The sequence below is a fragment of the Odocoileus virginianus genome, chromosome 33, assembly GCF_023699985.2.
Source record: "Odocoileus virginianus isolate 20LAN1187 ecotype Illinois chromosome 33, Ovbor_1.2, whole genome shotgun sequence".
NCBI classification, from domain to species: Eukaryota; Metazoa; Chordata; class Mammalia; order Artiodactyla; family Cervidae; genus Odocoileus; species Odocoileus virginianus.
Window position 1 is genome coordinate 16,974,518 of NC_069706.1, and position 24,357 is coordinate 16,998,874.

The 24,357-nt window shown below is 47.0% G+C and overlaps 1 protein-coding gene across 1 annotated transcript in view; it reads right to left on the reverse strand.

Annotated features, from left to right (window-relative positions):
• The window catches only part of GPR139 (G protein-coupled receptor 139), a 43,014-nt gene extending 22,615 nt beyond the window's left edge, over positions 1–20,399 (reverse strand). The window contains exon 1 of the mRNA XM_020915604.2: positions 20,038–20,399. Coding sequence (XP_020771263.1) covers positions 20,038–20,161 — 124 coding nt within the window. The 5' untranslated portion in view covers positions 20,162–20,399. The remainder of the gene's footprint in view (positions 1–20,037) is intronic.
• Between the last annotated feature and the right edge of the window lie 3,958 nt (positions 20,400–24,357).

The following is a 24,357-nucleotide window of genomic DNA, read 5'->3' on the forward strand; positions in this document are numbered from 1 at the left end:
TACCCGGGGGCCTCAGGAAGCAATTTTCTCTGCTTGGAGAAATTGGTTTTTGTGCCTCCAGCCCATGCACACAGCTGAATGACATGTAGGTCAAGGAGCTATAATTATATGGAAATGGATTTATGTTTGGGAACTTCTAAAGACCCACCTCTGCACACTGGGAGGCGGCAGAAAGAGATTAGCTACCATTCTGACCAAGCTGGGTTCAGCAGGTGAAGGACAGTTTGCTTCTTTGTGATTTTGAGGAGGCTTGTATCTTTTTTGGTTTGGGGACACCTGCCTGAACATCACAGGAGAAAAGAAACCAGCAGTGCCCTTACTAGTGCTGTGATGATGAGCATGGGCACGGGATCCAGATCTGACTCCTACTTGCTGTGTGACCCTGGGCAAGTTACTTAACTTCTCTGTGCCTCCACGTGTGCATCTTGAAATGGAGATAATTGTGAGGACTAAATAAGTTAATGCTTCGAAAGTGCTTAAAAAAGTTAGGATTGCATAGTAGACATCGCTGGAATTATGACCTCAGCTCCCTTGTCCATCCCATTTCACTCACCACTCCTTCCTTCCCTGTTTCCCAGTTTAGAGGAAACTTGGCACCTGCAGCACCCCAAACAAGTCCACTGTCTCCAGCTTTGAGCCTTTGCCTGTGGAGTTCTCCCTTCCTGTAATACTCCTCATTCATTTCAATAGGATGACCCTTGTCCTTGACCCTTCAGAGCCAGCTGGTCTAGTCCACCCCTCCCCCCATTGATGCCCCTATGGTCTCCCTGTGACAAAATAATCTGCCTCTGCCTCTCTTTTTTTTTCTTAGCAGAAATACCATTTCCAAGAGAGGATAGGGAAAATGTCAGTTAAAAAAAGCAAGTGTTTTTTTTCCCTTTTAGAAATAAGAGAAAATGTAAGTAATAATAGCAGTAGTAGTAGTAATAGTGATGATGATGATGATGATGACAATGAGTGATTCTATACATTTTTCTGTCATGAAGGAAGAGGTCTTTTTAAAAAATAATATTACTTTATTTCTCCATGTTTCCACACTGTTCCCATTTTCTTTTCTTTGGTTGGCCACATCACATGGCTTGTGGGATCTTAGTTCTCCGACCAGGGATTGAACCCAGGTCCTTGGTGGTGAAAGTGCAGTCTTAACCACTGGACTGCCAGGGAATGTCTGGAAATGGTCTTAATAATAAAAAGGATAACTTCTACTTAGCAATCTTATGATAAGTGTTTTACATTCAATTTTCATTGCTGGTTCCCTCACTTTATAGGTGGGTGTTATCAGATCTATCCTACAGAGGAGGGTATTTGGACTGGATTTAGAGACTTGCCCAAGTTTACACAGCTAGTAAGTCACAAAGCCAGGATTTGAACTCAGGTCTGTCCAACTGCAAAGTGTTAACTGCTATACTCTTTAAGAAGTCAGAGGACCTTGGGACCATTGCTTCTACTGACACCAAATTAGCTGCAGGACAGACTCTGTGCTCACTAGTCTGCTGGTCTGCCACTGACATGGGCACCATCCTGGGGTGCTCCCAACACCAAGGTACTGGACCTTCCTTGCTGTCCCAGGGTAAAAGGTCTTTCCCTACCTGCCCAGGGTTTCCCAGAATGTAGAGAGCCCTCCTTGGTTGGATAGAGAAGGGATGGGCTCCTTTCTTGGCAGAGGGAACCACAAGTACAAAATCAAGCAAGTGTGAAACCATGCTGTGTTTGCAGAACTGTAAAATGACAGGCTTGGCTAGCATATGGACCATGGGGAAATGAGGTTTGAGAATTCAAGACTGCAGAGTGATAACCTCAGTGAAATTGCTTTGCAAACTCCCAAGGTTGTTGTGGGGATTGAAGGAGACAATGCATGGGAAGCGACTTTGCAAACTGGAAAAGCACTAGGCAAATGTTAATTATCACAAGATATTTCAGAGGAGCCTCATTGGTATCAGGAATGAGATAGCAGAAAATTAAAATGCCTGTTAATTTCTTTTGAACCCACATTTTCAAAAGCATTCATAAATGAAAAATTCCCATTTCTTTATTCTCATCCTTTTTTTTTTCAGGTGAATAGATTGTAATAGATTTTGGAAGCTAATAAAAATATCAGTTGATTTCCTAGTGATTATCAATTATACTACCAGGTTTTGAGACTTGAAATAATTTTTGTTGCTCACCCATAAGACCACATCCAGCTACTACTTTATCTGAATACTTCCTAGAAGCACCCTGTCTTTTCTCTTTCCTCAGGCAGCCTGACACTGGGAGCTCTGGGGTAGGGGACATGTGTGTGTCTGCCTCGTTTTGTGTCTCTAGCACAGTTTCTGGCAGATAGTAGACACTTGAAAAATATTCGTTTAGTGCAGCATCCACATCTAGATGGCATCATATTATACCTGAATTACTGCAGGACTTCTCAGCTCCACCCTGGCTCCTGCCCCTCTGTTCCTGAAGCCATTTGCCTACATTTGCTCAAAACCTTAATCCATTTCCCTCCATCTAATGAAATTGGTAAAACTAACTTAACTAATGTTACATACTAATACTACTACTAACAGAATCCAAATCTACAGTTTAGACAAAATGCTAAGGTAGGAAACTAAACAAAGAGGTGAAACTATTCAAGAAAGCATTAACTGTTCTTATTCTTATTTGCAGATGATATAATAGTATGCTTAGAGAACTCAAGAAAGTAGTCAGAACATTATTGGAACCAGCAGCTGAGACCTCAAGAGGACCAAAGTCAAATGTAATAACAATAGTTGATTAGAAAATGGAACAGAAAGAAGATTCTATTCACAGCATTCTAAGCTCCCAAAGGTGGGGAGAATGGTCTCCTTTCCACCTCTGGTTTGTACTTTGTCTCCTGGGTCCCCAAGCAGCCCTGCTTGTGTCTGAAATCTCCTTAAATCTCTCACAAAACTGATGGAAAATACCATGGAAATCTCCATTCTTGCTGCAACTGACAGATGGGCAAACAGGCTCTGGCTCGTGGTGTCTGGGTCAGAGGTCTGTCTTTGCAGTAGCAGTAACTGCGTGACCCCGAGCCACTTCATCACTTATCTTGGGCCTCAGTTTCCTTATCTGTACAATGAAGGGTAATAAAAGTGCCTACTTTATTAGGATCAAATTAATTAATTCATGGAAAGTGCTGGAAACAGTGTCCAACAGGTAGCCAACACTCAAAGTTCATTATGATTCTACTATCAAGGTTTTAGCGGTCCTGCTTTCCAAGCTGCAGCTGTGGATTCTGCCACAGGGGGATGGTGGAGGAAGAAGTGTGCCGAGGGTTTGGGACTTTCACATCACCCTGAGCTTTTCTTTAGTACAGCAAATTATTACATTATTGGGTAATCGATTGAACCATACAGAATGGACTTTTTAAAAGGTAAGAAGTGGCCAAATATTGACAATTTCACATGATACAACCTAATCATTTTCAATTTACTTGTTTTGTGTACTGGACAGTGTCGTGTACATCTTGAAAGCATGGGAAAAGTTCATTCTCCTTTCTTATCCCCAGTCCTTGGCAGTGGTTCTGATGCTGAAGGAGACACTCAGTGTGTTTGTGATGAAGAAACAGATTTGTGATCAGAACACACATAGCGTGTCAGGTCCCAGAGGGAAAGAGGGGGTTTCCAGATAGTAGTGGTAAATTTCTGCCTTGACAGCCCCACCCCATCCCCACCATGGCCATCCCCCATCCCAGGACTGCAGCTGATACCTTCCTCTGTGTCCCGTGGTATACCACACCCCACAGATGTATACCACAGAGATGTACCTACTTTTTCATCTCTTCAACTAGACTGTGCTCTCCTCAAGGACAGGAGCCCAGATCTATTTGTGGCACCAGTAGGGAGTGCTCTGTTTTCAAATGAATGAATACTGGACAGACCCAGCAAGATTCAGAGGGGTGGCTCCACCTTGGGTAGGGGTCATTCCTGTCTTTCATAGCTTTGTGCATTTAGTGGAACACAGAGCCCTGGGCTTGAGGTCCAGGATGTAGTTTTATTTTTTCAAACCTGCCTATTGGGAGTAACTTGGGAAAGCTGTTTGACTCCTCCTAACTCTAGTTTCATAATGGATGAGCAAGCCCTTTGTAAATTTTAACTCACTTTGTATATTGGCCAACACTATATTAACATTAATGGCTATTACTGATGACTTTTTTTTAAGGATTAGAAACAGAGCCTGGCACATAATAGGTGGTCAATAAACATTCACCACATGAACTGGGTTTGGAATTCTGAGCACTTGACTGAAGTGAGTTTGCTTCTGGCTGATAAAGGACACCTTGGAAGTCTCTGGAAGATGGCAGAGTTTTTCAGGAAGTCGTTTCATCACAATATGCTACTTAAAAAAAAGCAGCTCAATTTCCATTTTGTAGGTTAGGTGTGGGGTGGAGAGGGAATTCACCTTCCTGTCCTTGCTTAAAAATAATTCCAAGTAATTAAAGCATCTGCTTGGGGAAAGGGCAATAGGGACACCAGGAAGTGTCCTCAATCAGAAAGGAAGACTTAGTCCCTCAAAATGCCTGCAAAGACCAGGCTGGGAGGGTGAACCAAGGCCGAGGTCTGTAGATACAGCATTTTTCCTCTTATTCTCTGAGTACCAATGTCCACGGCAGGCCCAGTGGTGGCCTCAGGCACAAGCAGGGCTGCACAGGATTGTCACAGCTCAGATCTGCTGCTCAGCGGCTGAATTCTCTTGGGTGGCTCACTGTATTTCTCAGAGCCTCAGTTTCCCCACCTGCCACAGAAGTTCCAACCTCATAGCCATGGCTGTGAGGATTAAATGAGGCATTGTGGAGCAAAGTGTTTGATCTGGTGTTTGTCTCAGAGTAAGTGCTCAGTAATGGTAGTGGTGGTGATGATGATGTTACGGTCAAGATGTATTTTCAGTCTCTTCAAGATTATTAAGGAAGTTACACTTACGGAATTGAGAAGGCAGTCATCTGTTTATTCATCCATCCATCTGTCTATCCATCCACCCATCCAATACTTACCAAACCCATTGGCATGTGCCAATACCAGAGGGCACTGGAATCAAAGAGAGGACTCAGACTCTGTGCCTACTGTCAAGGGCACATTGCCTAACTCAGTATCTTTTTGCTGCTTCCAGGCAGAGGTAAGTTTGGGTTCCTACATGAATTTCAATGCCTCGCCCTCACTTCTGTTAAAGACTGAGTCACATTGTATCATGATTATTGATTTGCTTTTTTACCTAACTAGAGTGTGAGTGCTTTAAGGGACCATTTCACTGTATCTTTTTCTTTCCCTCCATCATTATCCCCTATAACCTTCAGCACAAATTAGGGCCTCATGAAATGGAGCCTGATACTTTATACAGCCTAAGAGCCCAAGTGGGGATCAGATAGGAAATCCTTGTCAGCCTTATTTATTAAGCACCCGCTACACCCTTGATGTACATGATGTCATATATTCTCAGCAAGGTGAGTACTCTTAACCTTATGTAGTAGGTCTGGAAATAGAGGCCCAGAGAAGTTAACTGCATACACCTAGAAAGTCCAGTGGGTCTCAAATCCAGGTCTTAGCAACTTCTTTTCTTGCAATAAAGCATTTAGAATGGTTGGAAAGTGGCTATGAGGTAAAAAGTGTGAGGGTGTAAATGGACATGGGGTGTGTGTGTGTAGCATATACATAGCTACATTTGAGGAAAGGCATTAACACAGAAAATTCAAAATCCTAGAGGGGCCAGGCAGAGGACATAAGTGAGGGACGCAGGCCAGGTAGAAGAAAAAAATCTTTGTATTGGGCGTGAGTAAGGAGAGGTGGGGCTGTGGTGAACTGACAGCACCAGCTCCCTGCAAAGGTGGTCGCGGCTTCCTGGTTCTGGCCGCTTGGCGACAGTCAGCGAGAGCTCAGTTTGGCCAGACTTTAAAATTTCTCAAGAGTCCTGAGAAATGTGAATTGTTATGAGCTTCTCTCTGAAAGTTACTAGGGAAGGTGCTGCTTTTTAAGAAAACCTTGACTAGGCTTCTCTCATATTCTGAAAGGTCTGAGTTTCCAGTCGGCCGCCGGAAGCTGTGACCCCCGGTCCAGACCTCTTCCGGAAGTGAAACGAGGGCTTTGAGAAGGGTGTTGTTAATCAGCAAGCATCTGACCAGCATTTAGTGCTGGCAGTGATTAAGAAAAAAAAAAGTCATTTCATTTCTCAGAGTCCGCCTCTTCTGGCCAGAGGCTCTCCCCTGAGAAGATCCTAGAGCCCTTTCTTCCCTCTTCCTCACACCTCTCCGTCCATGGTCAAGATGTCTTCAGCGTCTCCACCAGTCTTGGGGACACTATTCCCTTCCTCCTGCTGGACCCTAGTCCTCAGAGCTGAGTGCAGCCACGGTGACGACGTCCTGCTGCAGCGCCGGCCACAACTCGCTCCCGTTCCTTCGTCAAGTGACAGAGCTGAAGGTGACTTACTGCTCTCGCCCAGGCACTCGTCTCCTCTCTGATCAGAACTCTCCGCAACTGACAGCTGGGTCATCAGCGGGACTTGCCCGGGGCCACGACCCCGATCAGGGCTCTTCCAGCGCAGGGTCCCCCACCGCCCCGGAGCAGGCACATGTCCGAGGACATCCTCAGGTGGCTCACTTCTCTTGGCTGCCTGTTTTACTTGGAGACGGAGGACATGGTGGATGGGGCAGGAGTGGGAAGTGGGGTGGGCTGTACACGTGACCTTCGACCCACACTCCCACCGCGTGCCCTGCCCTGTGCCAGCCCCCGGAGGCCCTTCACACCGCTTTCCACGGCAGCCACCTCCTCAGCCTCTCCCCTCCCACCACCTTCCCTCGGTTCTTCTCACGGCAGCCAGACAGGTCTTTGAAATGTGTCTCGCAACACTTAAGAGTAAAACCCAAGCTCCTCATTGGCCCCAAAGGCCCACACCTTCCAGCCTGCGACTCCCTGGTCCCCACCTCTCCTGTCACATCCCAGGCCCCAGCCCGGCCTTCCGGCTCCAGCAGCGCACCCCCTCCCCCGCTTTCACACTCTCTGCCCGCCCCTTCCTTCCCCGCCGCCATGCCCCTCCTTCTTGTCATTCCAGCCTCCGCCCAGACACCTCATCGGTTCTCCAGGGAACCCTGTCCTGCACCCCTCCGTCCCCCACGTCTTCTTACCCTCTCAGACTCTATCAGCATCGAACGTGACTCTGCGGCTGCACTGTTTTCTCGCTCACTGCTGTCTGCCTCCTGGAGGGCCTGCTGCCTCCCTCAGTGCCCACAGGGGTGCCTGGCACCTGATAGGGTGTTCACAGACACATGCGCAGTGGGAGGCTGAGGCTTGAAGATGGGGAGAGACCTCATGGCTGGCAAAATGGCACTTAATTCCTAAACCAGTGTTAACTTCCGTGATCCCTCCGCCCATGCGCAGTGCAGTTCTGGAAGGATCCTGGGTGTGGAGGGCGTTCATGTGTGGGAACTGTGCTCTGTGAAGGTCAAGAGCTCGTGGGGCCTGTGATTCCTTTAAGGCACATCCATCCCCTCCTTGGAGAAGGCAATGGCACCCCACTCCAGTACTCTTGCCTGGGAAATCCCATGAATGGAGGAGCCTGGTAGGCTGCAGTCCATGGGATCGCGAAGAGTCGGACACAACTGAGCGACTTCACTTTCACTTTTCACTTTCATGCCTTGGAGAAGGAAATGGTAACCCACTCCAGTGTTCTTGCCTGGGGAATCCCGGTGACAGAGGAGCCTGGTGGGCTGCCATCTATGGGGTTGCACAGAGTCGGACACGACTGAAGCGACTTAGCAGCAGCAGCAGCAGCACCCCCTCCTCAGCACTGGCCCCTGCAATCACTGCTCTGTTCTATCACCTTCCAGGGACGCCGCTGCTTTTCTTTCAAGAGGCAGACGATGGCCCTTGTCAGCAGCTTCTGTGGAGCTGAACTGTGGGGTGAGGCCAGGAATGCTAACAGCAAGGGTTGCAGTCAGAAGAGAATCACCGGCCATTCTCTTCCTTTGACTATGGAGTATGTGTCTGTGTGGGGGTGTGTGTATGTGTGCATGTCTGTATGTGTGTGTCTATGTGTCTGTTTGTGAGTGTCTGTGTGTGTGTGTGGAGAGGCCCTCAGTTGAAGAGATATGGCTGATAGCTTGCTCTGCATGTAGCTGAAAATTGTAAGAAATGTCTGTGGCAGAAAAGCAACCCCCTGGGCTCTAGCCAGAGCAAATGATGGGCAAGGATAGAAGTTGCTGGTGGACGCATTAGTCCTCACACTGCAGAGTGTGTTGTCCCAGCTCAGGATCAGTGTGCATGGTTTTAATGAAACTCTGGCTTTCTGTTCCCTTCTGCTTGCATCTCATACTGTGCTCTCCCCCTGCCCCAGCCACCTTACTCCCAGACTTGGGTGTGTTTTCTGTTCAGCTGTGCGGGTACCAGGTACCCTCCTGAAAGATGGCTTCACAGCCCGCTCCCGTTGCCCTCATCCTTCCATCCTTTCTTTCCTCAGCGTCAGGTTTCGGCTGTTCCCCTTGAGGCTCCCTATATGTGCAGGTCTCCATGTGCCCTTCTCTGCTTCATGATCTTTTCACAGGTGACTGCTTACATTTATTAGGGTTTCTGATCATGCTGGTTTCCCCAATCTCTCTCTCTCTCTCTGTCTGCGTGTGTGTGTGTGTGGTTGTGTGCACATGTGCACAAAGGCAAGGCGGGGATCTCTTTTGGTTTACTGCATGCCAGTACAGTGTCTGGCACTTGGCACTGCCAGTTACATGGACAGGTGGATGGATGGAGGGATGCGTGGATTAGTGAATCAATGAGTGCAGATGCTCTCTGAATGGAACTGTGCTCTCTGGTTTCTCATCTCATCCTTCTTTGTCATGGGGCAAAAAGAATACATATCTATGGGATAAAAGCCTACCTTCCCCTAAATGTAGTTCAGCTGGTCATGCCTTTCCTCAAGAGAAGTCCCAGTTATTCTGCTTTCGCTTGGTAGGAAGGCCAAGCTCCTAAGTCATCCATACAGAGAGGTTCCTTCCCTTTGAATTCCACTGGGACCCAGGGTAGCCACCTCCTCCCCACACGGTGACCCTACTTTCCTTATGTTTCCTTTGGTGAAGGTGGACATGGTAGGGCTATTCCCCTTGCTGTGGCCAGAGCTTACTTAATTTGGGATCTGAAAGGTTTGGGGTCAAGGTCACCCTTAATTAGCTATGAAACTTTGGGGGAACCTGCCCTCTCTGGGTCTCAGTTTCTTCATCAAGAGCATTCTATTAGATCAGTGTTCCCCAGATTTTAGTAACTGACCCATTAATGTTGTGACTTTTGCCATATTCTGTGTCCTGTGTATTATTATTTATTTAACATCTTGTTTTAAAGTGATATGTCTTTTTTCTTGAATTTATACTTTATACAATATTAGTCTCCAGTATAAATGTAATGTGAACCACATATGCACTCTCATTTCTAGAAGCCACATTAGAAAAAAATAAGAAACAGGTGACATTAATTTTAACAAAATATTTTATTTAACCTTGTTCATCCAAAATGTAATCAATAGAAATTATCCAGATATTTAACTCTTTTTTCATACTAAATGTCCAAAGTCTGCTATATTTTTTTATACTTCCTGCACATCTGTCTATGGATGCTAAATTTTCACTGAAAAACCTTGATCTCTGTTTAGATGTCATGAGATGTACAGTTGAAAGAATAGACTCACATACTCACGTTGTTCCAAACAAACAGTTATTTTCTAATAACTGAGTCGAGTATCAGATTTTAATTGTAAATTAATTGAAATGAAATGAAATAAAAAACTCAGTTCTGCAAGTTGTACTAGCTAAATGTCAAGTGCTCAATAGCCACATGTGGCTGGCGGTGACTATACTGGAGAGCATGGACATGTGACAACCGTACATGTCACAAACAAACCCACCTCCCTGTTGTAGACAGAAGGTAGCCTTAAAAATAAATACAATGACAATACAAGAGTGACATTAAATTCACGCTAGATACTGCTTCCTGCCGAGGTGCTGAGCTCTAGATCTGCTCTGTGTCTGCTAGAAAGGGAGATTTTTAGCACATGTGAAAAGGTGTTAAAGACACACTGGCACCTAGCTGACACTCTCCCTTTGATGGAATTAGAAGGATTAAGAAAACTGAAAAGGGATTTTGATGCTGCAGCCTTGTACCACCTAAAATAATCCTACATAAAACAACAAGACCTCCCCCCCCCCCCCCACCACATTTAGATGATCACTCTCAGCTCTAAAAGTAGCCTTTTGCTCCTTTACTCTTACCGCTTTGTTTCCTCTTCAGAGACCCTAGCATGCGATCTTGTAAAAAGTGAACTAAGCAAGACTTGGAAAAACTAAGTTCTGGTTCAGACTCAGCCATTTCCAGCTCTGTGATTTTGGGTGAGGTCTCAGCTTCCTCATTTTGGGAAATGGGAGTGTTTAGATTCACCAAAACCCAGCAACCATGGAGTGGCAGGCTCTGGGCCCTGGCTAATCTCCAGTTATCTCATTTTGTCCATACCATCAACCCTATGAGAAAGGAACTGTTCCCCTCTCTCTGCAGAGAGGAATGTGGAGGTTCAGAGGGCTTTGAGCAACCTGTTAGAGCCCCACCAATAGAAGCCACAAATTTAGAACCTGAATCCATGTCTGGGGACCACGGAATGATCATTGTCAGATTCGCAGGGCAATTCCCTTCCCCCTAAATGGTAGGCTTTCAAGACACTGTCAGCATAAAGTTTGTGGATTTCTTGGAACATTTCCTTCCAGTTTATGCCAAGTCCCTGGTTTTCTGAGTTGGTCTGCTTTTCTGTGGGTATGATTTACCCACACTTTCTTTTGGTCTCCTTCTCTATTATTTTCTGCTCCTCCCCTCAGCTTGTTTTTATTCTTGACTCACTGCAACCTGCTTGATGTTTCTTGGGCCTTCTTGAAGTTCTGCCCACTTTGGAGTTTGTGAATTGGCAGCCTGGTGGGCTGCATCAAACTTGCAGACATGTTTGATTTGGCTCAGGTGGGGCTGGCTCACATAGTGACTTAAAAATTTTTGAATTTCAGTGCCAACATGGAAACACTGGGCATTTCATGTAAATACCTGGATTTCTAGAGTTTTTAGAACAATTTACAAACACTGGGCAATCAGCTGGAAAGCTGAGTGGTGGTACCACTTTCTAATCCCCCAAATCCTCCTCCTCCCTATCGTCTATCACCCCCACCTCTCAGTCCAGACTGAGTGTCAGTTGTCAGCTGTCATTGCACATGTGCTTCCATTTTCTTATAATAAAGCTGGACAGAAGTTCCAAATACTGCTCTGTCATTTTCTACTTGTGTGACCTTGGGTAAGTTACTCACTGTTCTCATCTGAAAATGGGCATAATAATTGTCCATGCCTCAAAGGGTTGTCATGAGAATTAAATAAGCTAGACTGGCTCCAAATTGGGAAAGGAGTATGTCAAGGCTGTATATAATCACCCTGCTTATTTAACTTCTATGCAGAGTACATCATGAGAGATGCTGGACTGGATGAAGCACAGGCTGGAATCAAGATTGCCAGGAGAAATTTCAATAACCTCAGATATGCAGATGACACCACCCTTATGGTAGAAAGCGATGAAGAACTAAAGAGCCTCTTGATGAAAGTGAAAAAGGAGAGTGAAAAAGTTGGCTTAAAACTCAACATTCAGAAAACTAAGATCATGGCATCTGGGCCCATCACTTCATGGCAAATAGATAGGGAAACAATGGAAACAGTGACAGAGTTTATTTCTGGGGGGCTCCAAAATCACTGCAGATGGTGACTGCACCCATGAAATTAAAAGACACTTGCTCCTTGGAAAAAAACTAAGACCAACCTAGACAGCATATTAATAAGCAGAGACATTACTTTGCCAACAAAGGTCCATCTAGTCAAAGCTTTAGTTTTTCCAGTAGTCATGTATGAATGTGAGAGTTGGACTATAAAGAAAGCTGAGTACCAAAGAACTGATGGTCTTGAACTGTGTGTTGGAGAAGACTCTTGAGAGTCCCTTGGATAGCAAGGAGATCCAACTAGTCCATCCTAAAAGAAGTCAGTCCTGAATATTCATTGGAAGGACTGATGCTGAAGCTGAAACTCCAGTACTTTGGCCACCTGATGTGAAGAACTGACTCATTTGAAAAGACTCTGATGCTGGGAAATATTTAAGGCAGGAAGAGAAGGGGATGACAGAGGATGAGATGGTTGGATGGCATCACTGACTCAATGGGCATGAGTTTGAGTAAGCTCTGGGAGCTGGTGATGGACAGGGAAGCCGGGCGTGCTGCAGTCCACGGGGTCGCAAAGAGTCGGACACGACTGAGCAACTGAACTGCACTGAATGTATGTAAAGTGCTTTGAAGAATCTCCAGCAGATAGTAAGTGCTACATAAGTGTTAGCAATCATTAAGAGGAAAGAGCAGTGTTTTTGGTACATGTGTCTCTATCATTGAGGAAAAATGAAATATACTGAAAGAGTCACATGTTTTCAGCAAAACAGCAGGGAAGCACAATTCTTTGGATAAGCGAGACAGTTCTTAAAACTGGCCCATTTTGTTTATTTACACTGTCGGGGCTGCCCCATGCAGGTATCTGAATTCAAGACTGCCCCACCCCTAGCGCTGCAGAGCTGCATCTCCTATAAACATCATCCACATACTTCAGATCCACATAGAGGCTCAGTGGCAGGATCTGTGTTCACCTCCTTTCCCTCTTCTGTTCACCGTTCTAGCTGCAGCACGCGGTGTGAACTTGCTGGTGGCGCTTGTCATTCTCTTCACTAGTTTTAGCTGAAGAGCATTTCATGACCTGGACTGATATTATTTCTGGAGGCTTCACTGAGCCACAGGCAACTCTCTTAGGTGTAAGAATTCCCTAGGCTTATGATGGCACTGATTGTTTAATCCATTGGATCATTCTCTCCTAGTTTGCCAGGACACGGAGCTTCATGTCTGGTGGGTACACTTGGAGTGGAATTGTGCATTTATGGAAAAGACCTATGTACAAAGCAGTCTGTGGCTTAGGGGATTTACAACGCTTGAACACACTGACATGTTTGGCAATAAAAACAATGGGAGCTACTATTTATTGAGCTTCTACAATGTGTGAGGGACCATGCGAAGCCTTTGCATGTTTTACTTCAAATTGCTACAAAACATGCAGGGAATAGAAGGTTAATGACATTTATTGAACTCTAGTCAGAGGCAAGGGTTACAAAGCTACTGTTCTGGACTCCAGCCCAAGGCCAGCCCAAGGCCAGCCCAGACAGCCTCCGGCACAGCTACCTCATTGGCCTGTACTAAAATCCCATCAATGGGCCGTGTCTCCAACACAACACACACAACACAGCACACACAAGCAGAGTTCAGCTCTCCTGGGCCTTTAACAACCTCATGAAGAATGACTTGTCCAAGGTCACACGGTGGGTTACTACCAGAACCAAGCCTGGAATTCAGGACTCCTCATGCAATGCTCTTTCTCCCACTGTTATAACAAGGATCCTAAGGCCAAATGAGAATTAAGAGGGGCCAGACAGGTTACAGAGAATTAGGTGCACCACATAGGGGCTCTCTTGAACTGGGGTGCATGTGTTCTTTTGAAGGGGTAACCATTAAACAGATTGGACAAATATACAATGGAATCCTACATCGCTTCATTAAAGAAGGAAAAAGCATTATATATACTGTTTTGGGTTATTGATATATGAAGTGAGAAAACAGCAAGATATAGGATGGTGTGTGTTATGTGCTCAAGAGAATAAAAAAAAAGGAAGACTTGAAATCCCCATTCATATTTGCTTGTATATATACACTAAAAAACCCTGAAATAAATTGGAAACTAGACACTTTTTTTTTAAATTAAAAAAGCAGACACATCACTTTGCTGACGAAGATCCGTATAGTCAAAGCTATGGTTTTTCCAGCAGTCATGTACAGATATAAGAGTTGGACCATAAAGTAGGCTGAGCATTGCAGAATTGATGCTTTTGAATCATGGTGCTAGAGAAGACTCTTGAGAGCTCCTTGGACAGCAAGATCAAACCAGTCACTCCTAAAGGAAATCAATCCTGAATATTCATTGGAAGGACTGAGGCTGAAGCTGAAGCTTTGGCCACCTGATGTGAAGAGCCGACTCATTGAAAAAGACCCTGAGGCTGGAAAAGATTGAGGGCAGGAGGAGAAGGGAGTGACAGAGGATGAGATGGTTGGATGGCATCGAGGACTCAGTGGGCGTGAGTTTGAGAAAGCCCTGGGAGATAGCAGAACACAGGGAGGCCTGGCGTGCTGCAGTTCATGGGGTCGCAGAGAGTCAGGACTTAGTGACTGAACGACAACAACAAAGAGACTAATACAGAGATTACTTTGTGTGGCGGTGATGATGGGATGGTTTTGGGTATTGATGAGCAGGGGAAAGAAAATGGGAGGGAGACTTTGCAATGTGTGCCTTTTCTATACTATTAGGTTTTCAAGTACTATGAATGTTATTACCTGTTAATGTGCATGCACACACACACACACACACACAGTTGCATAGGAAAGGCAAAGCAGCCTATTCCTCAGCTCTAGCTGACTGCTACTTTCTGGGAACGTGAGTCTAATGTTTTCAGTTTTGTTTTTTTAAGGGAAACTGGAAATATATATTTTTTAATCTACCCTCCCCACTGCTTTTTTTTTTCCCCAGTTTTATTTACCTATTTATTTTTGGCTGTACTAGGTCTCCGCTGCTGTGAGAGAGCTTTCCCCAGTTGCGGTGAGCCGGGGCTCCTGCCTAGTTGCGGTGCTTGGGCTTCTCATTGCAGTGGCTTCCCTCGTTGCGGAGCACAGGCTCTAGGCGTGTGGGCTTCAGCAGTTGCAGCGTGGGCTCAGCAGCTGCGGCTCCTGCACTCCGGAGCACAGGCTCCATAGTTGTGGTGCGCAGGCTGAGTTGCTCGCTGGATGTGGGATTTTCCTGGACCAGGGATTGAACCCGTGTCTCCTGCACTGGCCTGTGGATTCTTTACCACTGAGCCACCAAGGAAGCCATGAATTCCGATTTATAATTTAAAATTGTCCATTGCTAATATGTAGAAATACAGTTGGGTTTTTGCATATTAACAGTGTGCAAACATTTTGAACTCGTTAATTTTTGTCCCTAGGAGCTTCTATTGTGGAGTCTTTGTAATTTGCTATGAAGGCAATTATATCATCTGTGAATAGAAACAATTTAATTTCTTCCTCCATGTACACCTTTTTCTTGCCTTATTGCACTGGCTAGAACATCCAGTATTATGCTGAATAGGAGTGATGAGAACATCCTTTCCTTGTTCTAGATCTTAAGGGGAAGGCATTCCATCTTTCATCATTAAATGTGATGCTAGCTGTAGGTAATAGATGCTCTTTATCAGATTAAAGAAGTTTTCTCTCTGTTCCTAGTTCGATAAGTTTTTATCAAATGGATGGATACTGAATTTTGTCAAATATTTCCTGCATCTATTAAAATGATAATATAGAATTTCTTTTTTAGTTTGTCAGTATGGTGAATCACATTGTTAACATGGTGAATGGTTTTCAACTATTGAACCATATTATAACTATATTATATTCCTGGGATAAGTCCAATTTAGTCTTGTGTATTATGTTGGCTAATATGTTCATTTGGGTTTTCTACAAAGTGTTATGGAAAAACCTGGACAAACTTTTTGACCAACTCAATGTTATATTATATATATATAATAGTATATATTATATTATTATATATTTCTGGATTAGAGTTGCTAATATTTTGTTAAGGATTTTTATGTCTATGTTCATGAGGACTATTGCTTGCTAGTTTTCTTATAATGTTTTTGTCTTGTTTTGATATTAGGGTAAAGTTGATGTCATAAAACAAGTTAGGAATTTTCCCTTGATTTCCCTAATTTTTAAATGATGAAAAAATGACTTATAGAGTGCTTGCTGTGTGCCAGGCATTGTGTTAAGTGCTTAACTTATTTAATCCTTACAGGAACCCTATGACTCCATTATTGTCATCATCCTCACATTACAAATGGGGAAACTGAGGCACAGAGGAGTTAAAGTCACTTGCCTAAAGTCACACAGCTTCTAAGTACCAAAGCCAAGACTCAAACTCCAGAAGTCCAGCTTCAGACTGGGTACTCTTTAATCTGTTTACTACACTTTCTCCAAAGATGTTTACAGGCAAAAGAACACATCTAGAGGGCTCAGACCAGTTTAGCAGCCACTATTCTTCCACCTATGGTTTAACAACAGTAACTAGCACATGTCAAAGCACTTACTACCTGATAAGCTACAGCCTCATCTCCTCCATTTCATCCTGCACCAACCCTCAGAGGCAGACAGACAACTGGGCAAACACTCCCTTCTGCTGGGTGGCACGTGGTTTCAGGCTTCATCTCCCTCACTTTGTCTCCCTTAACATTCATTGTGCCTTTTAGAAGGAAAAGTTTTAATAATATCTCTTTCAAATCTCAGTATAATTTTGCGCTGCTCCTTCCTTATCAGGCAGGCTCACCGGTCCTCTCTCCTGCTCTCTTTCCTCAAGCATTCAGGCTCATCTTTTCCTCCTGCACTGCCTTCTGCTTTGCACTGTCTTGTCCCAGCTGGCCCAATCAGGGTCCCCAACTCGATTTTGTTGGCTTATTGTATGTATTTTGAAAAGTTGGAAACATCTTGCTTATTTTAAAAGGAGGAGGAAAGAGACGGAGTTTTAGGAACAGCTGGGACACCAATTTTCTCCACTGAGCACACAGCAAGAAGGACTGAAGTTAGTTAAATCACTTCTCAACAGTAATGAAGATACTGGATGCAATGGAAAAGACAGGTGTTTGCATGCCGGTCAGACTGCTCAACTATAGACAAGATGCTCCACTTCTCAGAATCTCAGTTTGCTCCTCTGTAAAATGTGTTCAGGATATGTACACATCATGGGGGCATTCAGTGCCACAATATAAGCATTTAATACAGGAAAAAATCCAGTGTGGAGAAGGCATTGAGTGACAGTGCTTTCCACAGTCTGGGCGCTGGGCCATTTTAACATAGGTTATCTTACTTAACCTAAACTGCCTGTGTCCTCCACCCATTTTATGGGTGAGGAAAACTGGTGCAGAGAGTAAGAATTCTCAAGTGACAGAGCTTTGCCTATACACCATGTTAGAAACCCCTGTATTTCCCACCAGACCAGTTAAATTAGACTGTCTGGGGCAATTCCTAGAGGCAGGGGATTGGACCAAACGGCCTTTCCCAAGCTCTTCCTCTCAATCTAGAGGCTGAAGGGGCTAAGAAACAGCCTTGCTTTCCCCTAGTTGCTGGCTCCCCTGTTGCCAACACTCAGCCACTCCCTAACCCTCTACCACCACAGTGAGAATTTGAAATTGGGGTGAGTCCACTGCCAGGAAAAGTGATTCAATTAAAATCTCAGTTTTCAACAATATTACCAAGCTCTTCGGTCTGTTACTTCACACCCAGCATAGCTGAGCCTTGGAAGCAGGGTAGTGAGGGTTTGCTAATTGTTGGGGGCTGGGGGCAGGGCGGGGAATACTGAACTGAGCTCTGCCCGAGAAGCCGGCACTGAGCCCAGTGCTCTTCTCAGCATGCCTCCAAGTCCTTCCCTTGGCTCAGGCAGGGCTAAGCAGCCCCCGTCCTTCCTACAACTGAATCAGCTTCATGATAACCACAACTGCAGCAGCACACACAGCAATCAGTGTGTGGTGTGTTGGGCGCTGAGCTGAGCGCTCGACTTGCACCCTCATCTCCATCAACATCTTTACTTCTCACTACAATTTCAAGGGTAGCTACTCTCATTATGCCCATTTCACAGAAGGGGAAACTGAGGCACAGAGACATTAAAATGTTCATAGATTAACAGCCAACTCTGCTTCATTCTACAGTCTGCCCCCTTAGTCACTAGGACGTATTTTTTGTCCTTATGGTTTTAAGAGAATGACTTAAGGATGTCACCCTTGAACTACCTTGCAAGCCATTAACCAAGCTGTTACCAGCCCATGACCTTCCCGCAAGCCTGGCCTCTCCAGTGGTTCTTCTCCAGGATGTTTGGTCCCTCGGCATCCATCTCTGAGCTCCCTGATCTCAGAGACTGTGTCTTAGGGGTCTCTGAGTCACCTCTTCATGCCTCCTCAGCTCAATGTCCTCCAAGTTCTAATCAAAATTCCTCACTCTTAAATCTCCAAGCCCTGGGCTCAGCCTTGAAGAGTCTGTGGCTGGCATAAGACAGGTGCCAATGCCAATGGGCCAGGAAGGTCCTAGCAGGCATGGGAGTTAATCTGTAAATGTGTGCAGTACCTTGAGTCCCACCCTGAGGGGTGTGAAGATATGAGCTGTCCCTCCTTCTCCCCATCCTCATTTCCTTGCTCTTGACCCTTAGAGCCTTTCCTTGTCTCTATGGTTCTGCGCCTCAAGGGGTTTTCAGAAGAAAAGCCTGAGAGAGTGGTAATGTCAGTCTAAACAGGAGATGGAAGGGTGACTGGTGGGAGTCAGATACACTCTGGTATGAGGGCTAAAAGGAAAGGGGGCTCTGCCATTTCTGTGGTTCAGCAAATAAGCAACCATCTCAAAAATACTCCCCAAAGGAGAGTTCTGGAGAGGTTCAGGAGGGCCATGGGGTGGGGGCGGGGAGGTGGGAGCCGGGCCCAAATCGATCCCAGCTTGGGGTAATTATAGGACGCGTGCCTGCCACCCCAGCAGGCGAATAAGGCTAGCTCTCTGCCAGGGCGGCCAGAACAATTAGTTAGTAATAAAAGCCTCATCACTCATCGGCAGAGAGGCTCAGTCTTAGCAAACTTAACGCTTTCTCCTACCTGCCAGATTTGGAAGAGGAGGGATTTATTTAAATAAGGCAGAAGCCGTGGCTACCAAGGTGAATGTTTTGGAAAGGAAATCTCAGCCAGGCTCTCAGAAATCCAGCTGCCAAGTTCTCAGGATCCTGAAGGCAGCAGGGTAGATGATGCTATGATTCTAGGTTTTAGGTAAGACTGGATTTTTTTTCTTTTTCCTATTTCTTTCTGTCCCTCTCTCCCATCTGCCCGCAAGTGATCTTCAGGAATATATCTGCCACAGAGATTCAGGGGACTGTCGCAGGGACTATCTGGAAGAAATGTCCATCTCCAGCTAGAGCCCCACCAAACCGTTCCTTGCCTCAGGGGCCCTGGCAAACACCAACTCCCCACTTTCTCGCGTCGGCAACGCCCCCTGCCCCCCCCCCTCCACCCCCCCCACCAAGCTCTCTTCAGGAATTCAGTATAAGTCTCAGCTACACTTCGGACAGCAGGCTAAGATGTGGGACCAGACAGACATCTGCAGCGGCAGTGAGCTGCCCAGGGTGGGTGAACTGGGAGGCAAAGAGAGGGGGTGAGGCAGGTCCTCAAGGAGACCGTGACCCCCTGCGGTGGCGGCTAGCCCGCATGTCCCTCCGCACCCTTGCCCTGTCCAGGGCATGGTCCTGGAGCCACCCTGACTCTTCCTAGCCGGCCTCGCCTTCCTCAGGGTGGCAGCGGGGGGCTCATCCCTTGCTCCATCCCAGCAACCCCCGGAACAAGAGAGTGCCCAGGATCAGGGTTTCCAGCGTCCTCTGGGGTCAGGCGGCGCGGGGCAGAGGTGCCCCTAGTCTGGGTGGACGTGGGGGGCGACGGGAGAGAGGAGGCCCCCATGACACCATCTGTCCGGACTTGCAGTCGAGTCACACATACACACAGCCCTCCCTGGAGTCCCTCGCGGACGCCCGGCCGAGCCCTTCAGTCGCGCACGCAAACACACACCGAGGAGCTCGAACCCCGCTCGCTCGCACCGACCCCACACACACCCTGGCCCATCGCCCGCCGCGCACACTCTTGAGACGCACATACACACACACGCACCGTCCCCGCGAGGCCACCGCAACTTCCTCTCAGCCCCCAGAGTCTGGAAACGTCCGCAGTTGCCCGGAAAGGCGTAAACTTTTTGCAGAGGGGGCGCCAGGGATCTCACTCAGAAGGTGGCCAGGCCCGGCGGCCCTGGGCAGGGCTCGCCCCGCACTCTCCGGGCTCCCGGCTTCCCTCCCTCTCCCCCACGCCCCTCACCTGGTAAACCGAGGCACAGCAAGAGGCTGTAGTAGACCACGGGCACGAAGCCCAAGCCGCAGGCCGAGCCGGGGGACCAGGACTGCGAGCTGTTGGCTGCGAGGTGGGCGTGCGTGTGCTCCATGAGCGCGCCCCTCGCTCCCCGCAGCTCGGCGCCCGGCCTGCCAGCCCCGCTCCGGACGCCGGCTCGGTGGTGGCGACCGCCTAGGCAGCAGCCGGAGCAGCAGCGCCTCTCTCCCCGCAGGACTTGCTTCTACCCTTGGCCGCGGTCCCCTCCGCTCCCTCCGCACCTGCCCGCCTGGAATCCCGGCTCAGCCCTCCCGCAGGGCGCAGGGCGCTGGGCGCTGGGACTCGGGAGGGGCTCCCGGAGCCCATTAGTGCGCCTCCCACCTCGGGCTCGCTCGGCTCCCGCCTCGGAGCCGGGGGGCTGGGACGCCGGTCCCCGCAGCCAATCAGCAACTGCCTGGACCCGGTGGAAGGAAGGGGTGGAGGGGTGGGGTGAGATGCTCTGGAGGATGGGGGTCCCAGCTGCCCCTCTCTGCTCCAGATTCTGGAGGAGACGTGAACTTAGACCTGAGAACCCCAAAGAAAGACTGGGTGGAAACAGGCTACCTTCATCTCCAACCCTCCGTCCCCAGCCCTGAGTGGGAGGGGCGTGGTGTGGGTGGGACCTGCTTCTCTAGCAAAGGTTCTGTACTCGGCGGCTTGTCCTCGGTTAGCCTTTCTCGACCTTCCCCGCATCCAGCTCTCTTCTCCCCCTTTAACTTCCCTCCCCTCCCCCTTCCGTCAGTGCTTCAAGTCCATCTCCTACAGAAGACTCTCCACTCAGGGCATGGGGTGAGAAGAGGAGGCTGTAACAGCAAGGATGCTCTCAGTTCAGTTCAGTTCAGTCTCCCAGTCGTGTCCGACTCTTTGCGACCCCATGAACTGCAGCACGGCCGACTTCCCTGTCCATCACCAACTCCTGGAGTTTGCTCCAACTCATATCCATTGACTCGGTGATGCCATCCAACCATATCCTCTGTCATCCACTTCTCCTCCTGCCTTCAGTCTTTCCCAGCATCAGGGTCTTTTCCAATGAGTCAGTTCTTCCCATCAGGTGGCCAAAGCATTGGAGCTTCAGCTCCAGCATCAGTCCTTCCAATGAATATTCAGGACTGATTTCCTTTAGGATGGATTGGTTTGATCTCCTTGCAGTCCAAAGGATTCTCAAGAGTCTTCTCCAACACCGCAGTTCAAAAGCATCAATTGTTTGGTGCTCAACTTTCTTTATAGTCCAACTCTCACAACCATACATAAGGATGCTCTAGGGTTCTCTGTTTTCCTGGTCCAGAGGCCCCGAGTTTAAAAGGAAGCGTGTGTGCAGTTGAGTGTGTGTGCTGACTCTGGGGGAGGCCAGAGGTGGGCTGTACCTTAGCTGAGTGCCTTTGAATGGGATGCGGGCAGGGTAGCAGAAGCCCTCCACACAGGAGCCCTCCTGCCAGTGATAGGATGGCAGCCACACAGGCAGAATCATCTACACTCATAAATGTAGTACCCCATCATGGGGGCACACTCATACACTCAGGCCAGCACGTGGAAGCCCTTTCATCCCACATCTAGACACGTGAAAACGGAGGGGCACCCTCATCAACATGCACACTCACAGGGCACACACACAGATGCACGTGGGAACTATCTGGGGGATGGACTAATGTTTGAAGGTTGAGCGAAGGATAAAAGAAATGAAGCTGATGGGGATATCAGCAATCCCAAGATTGGGGTGAATGGGCACTCCCTTTTCACAGTAGGCAGAGGGAGAATTCTCCATGTGACTCTTCCGTGGGCCACAACAGAGTTGATAAAGGAGATATCAACTGCCTGTCCCTGGCTCAAGACAGTGTGTGTGAGAGGGTTAGAGATTCTGTAGAAATCCCGAGAAGATGGGGAGGGAGGTGGGGGGGGGGGTTCAGGATGGGGAACACACGTACACCCATGGCTGATTCATGTCAATGTATGGCAAAAACCACTACAATATTGTAAGGTAATTAGCCTCCAATTAAAATTAAAAAAAAAGAAAGAAAGAAATCCCAAGGAGAGGTGGGGATGAGCAGCTGCCATGGCGGGAGCATATGATGAGCTGAGAGAAGTCTTAGTCTCCCCTCTGTGTCCTACCCTCCTTCAACATTCATTGCAAGGGGGAAGGGAATTGGGTGGGCTCCAGGTCGCCCAAGATAGAGAGGCCCCTGGCCCCTCTATCTTGCCCCTCCCCTGCCCAACAAGGGACCTATGTTCAGTTCCCATTATTAGAATTGTTAGATCATTACATGTCATTGTTAGATTATTACAGAGTCATGTGGGCCAGATGAGGCCAGATCTGATAACTCAAGCCACCTTGGATAGTGAAACTTTTTTGTGAACTCTCTCATTTAAATATGATTATCCCAAATAAAAACAAAACTACTCCCCCAAGTTGTTAATAAATAAAACAGTGCCATCATAGAGGTTTGGCAAATAATTGTTCAAGAATCTATAGATTAGATTTGTCTGCAGGTGACCAGACTGCAGATGAGATGAGAAGCTGGGGTTGGGGAAGGGCAGGTGTGTGTGGTTTGACAAAGCTTCCAGGCTACTTAGAGATTTCCTTACCTTGTGACCCATAGATAATGCCTCAGGGCTTTTGCACTGGCTCTTTCCTCAGCTTGTAGTGCTCTTTTTCCAGAAATCAGTGTTAACCTGCTTCTTTACCTTCTTTAGGTCTGCTTATATGTCTTTATCATTGAAGCCTTCCCTAAAAATCCTATTTAAAATTGAGATCTTCACCCAACTCCTGGCCAAAATGCTTACTTCCTCTGTCCCTCCCCTGCATGATTTTCTCTATAAGCTTGGAACCATGGACATACTGGATACAATTTGTTTTTTAGTTTGCTTCTTATCTGTTCTTCTACACCCTGCTTGCTTGCGTTTTGCAAGTTCTCAACAAACACTGAAAGAATGGAGGGCGGGGACAGCACTGACCTGGGACTTGCAGGATATAGGGAAAATGGGTTTGTCTTTGTGGAATAGAGGGTCAGAAAACTGGCTTGGGGGAGGGCACAAGCTCAGGTTTAGCATGTGATTATCATATATGATTGCTACTTTAAAAATAACTTATGTGGTTTGATTCTGGGGCTCTAGTTCAGTTCAGTTCAGTCGCTTAGTTGTGTCCAACTCTTTGCAACCCCATGAACCTCAGCACGCCAGGCCTCCCTGTCCATCACCAACTCCCGGAGTCCACCCAACCCCATGTCCATCGAGTTGGTGATGCCATCCAGCCATCTCATCCTCTGTCATCCCTTTCTCCTACTACCCTCAATCTTTTCCAGCATCAGGGTCTTTTCAAATGAGTCAGCTCTTCGCATCAGGTGGCCCAAGTATTGGAGTTTCAGCTTCAACATCAGTCCTTCCAATGAACACCCAGGACTGATCTCCTTTAGGATGGACTGGCTGGATCTCCTTGCAGTCCAAAGGGACTCTCAAGAGTCTTCTCCAACACCACAGTTGGAAAGCATCAGTTCTTTGGTGCTCAGCTTTCTTTATAGTTCAACTCTCACATCCATACATGACCACTGGGAAAACTGTAGTCTTGACTAGAAGGACTAGGACTCTAGTTCGAGACTCTTTATAAAACTAGGAACTTGACTGGGCAGAGGAACTGGGCTACATGAGGAATTTTAATGGGCCTTGTTTCTGAAACTGCATCTCTCATCTATAAAGTGGGGATGAAGGAACCCAGGTATGCCTCACTCTAAGGATGCTGAGGAGGGAGAGAGGGTGTGGAACAGCAGAGACAGTGCAGGCCACAATTTAGGAGAACAGAGAATTGGACTGGGTTCTCTGCGCCTCTATCAAGAGCCTTGGCAGCTTGTCAAGGTCCAAATTTCAGGGGAAATGGGTGGGTTGGATGAAAAAACCTTTAAGTCCTAGGTCAAGCCTTGGGTATTCTTGATTCTGGGAGAGGGACGTGATGAGTCAATAACAAAGTCTGACCCACTTTGTTCAAGTGCTGACCCACTTGACTGGTTCTCTAAGACAGTGGTGTATGTGAGCTGACAACTGTGGTTGGTGAAAATCATATACTTACTCACTTTTCAACAGACTTTTGCTGGACATTTGATGTATGTCGACCAGGACTGGCCACATAATTGCACAGCCTGATGCAAAAATGAATATGTAGGGCCCTTGTTCAAAATTTAAGAATTTTCGTGTTATTAAAAGGCTTTAATTTTAATTAAAGACTTCAGAACATTAAACCAAATAAGGAGCTCTTCAAAGCAAGGGGCCTATGGGACAGCATGCCTG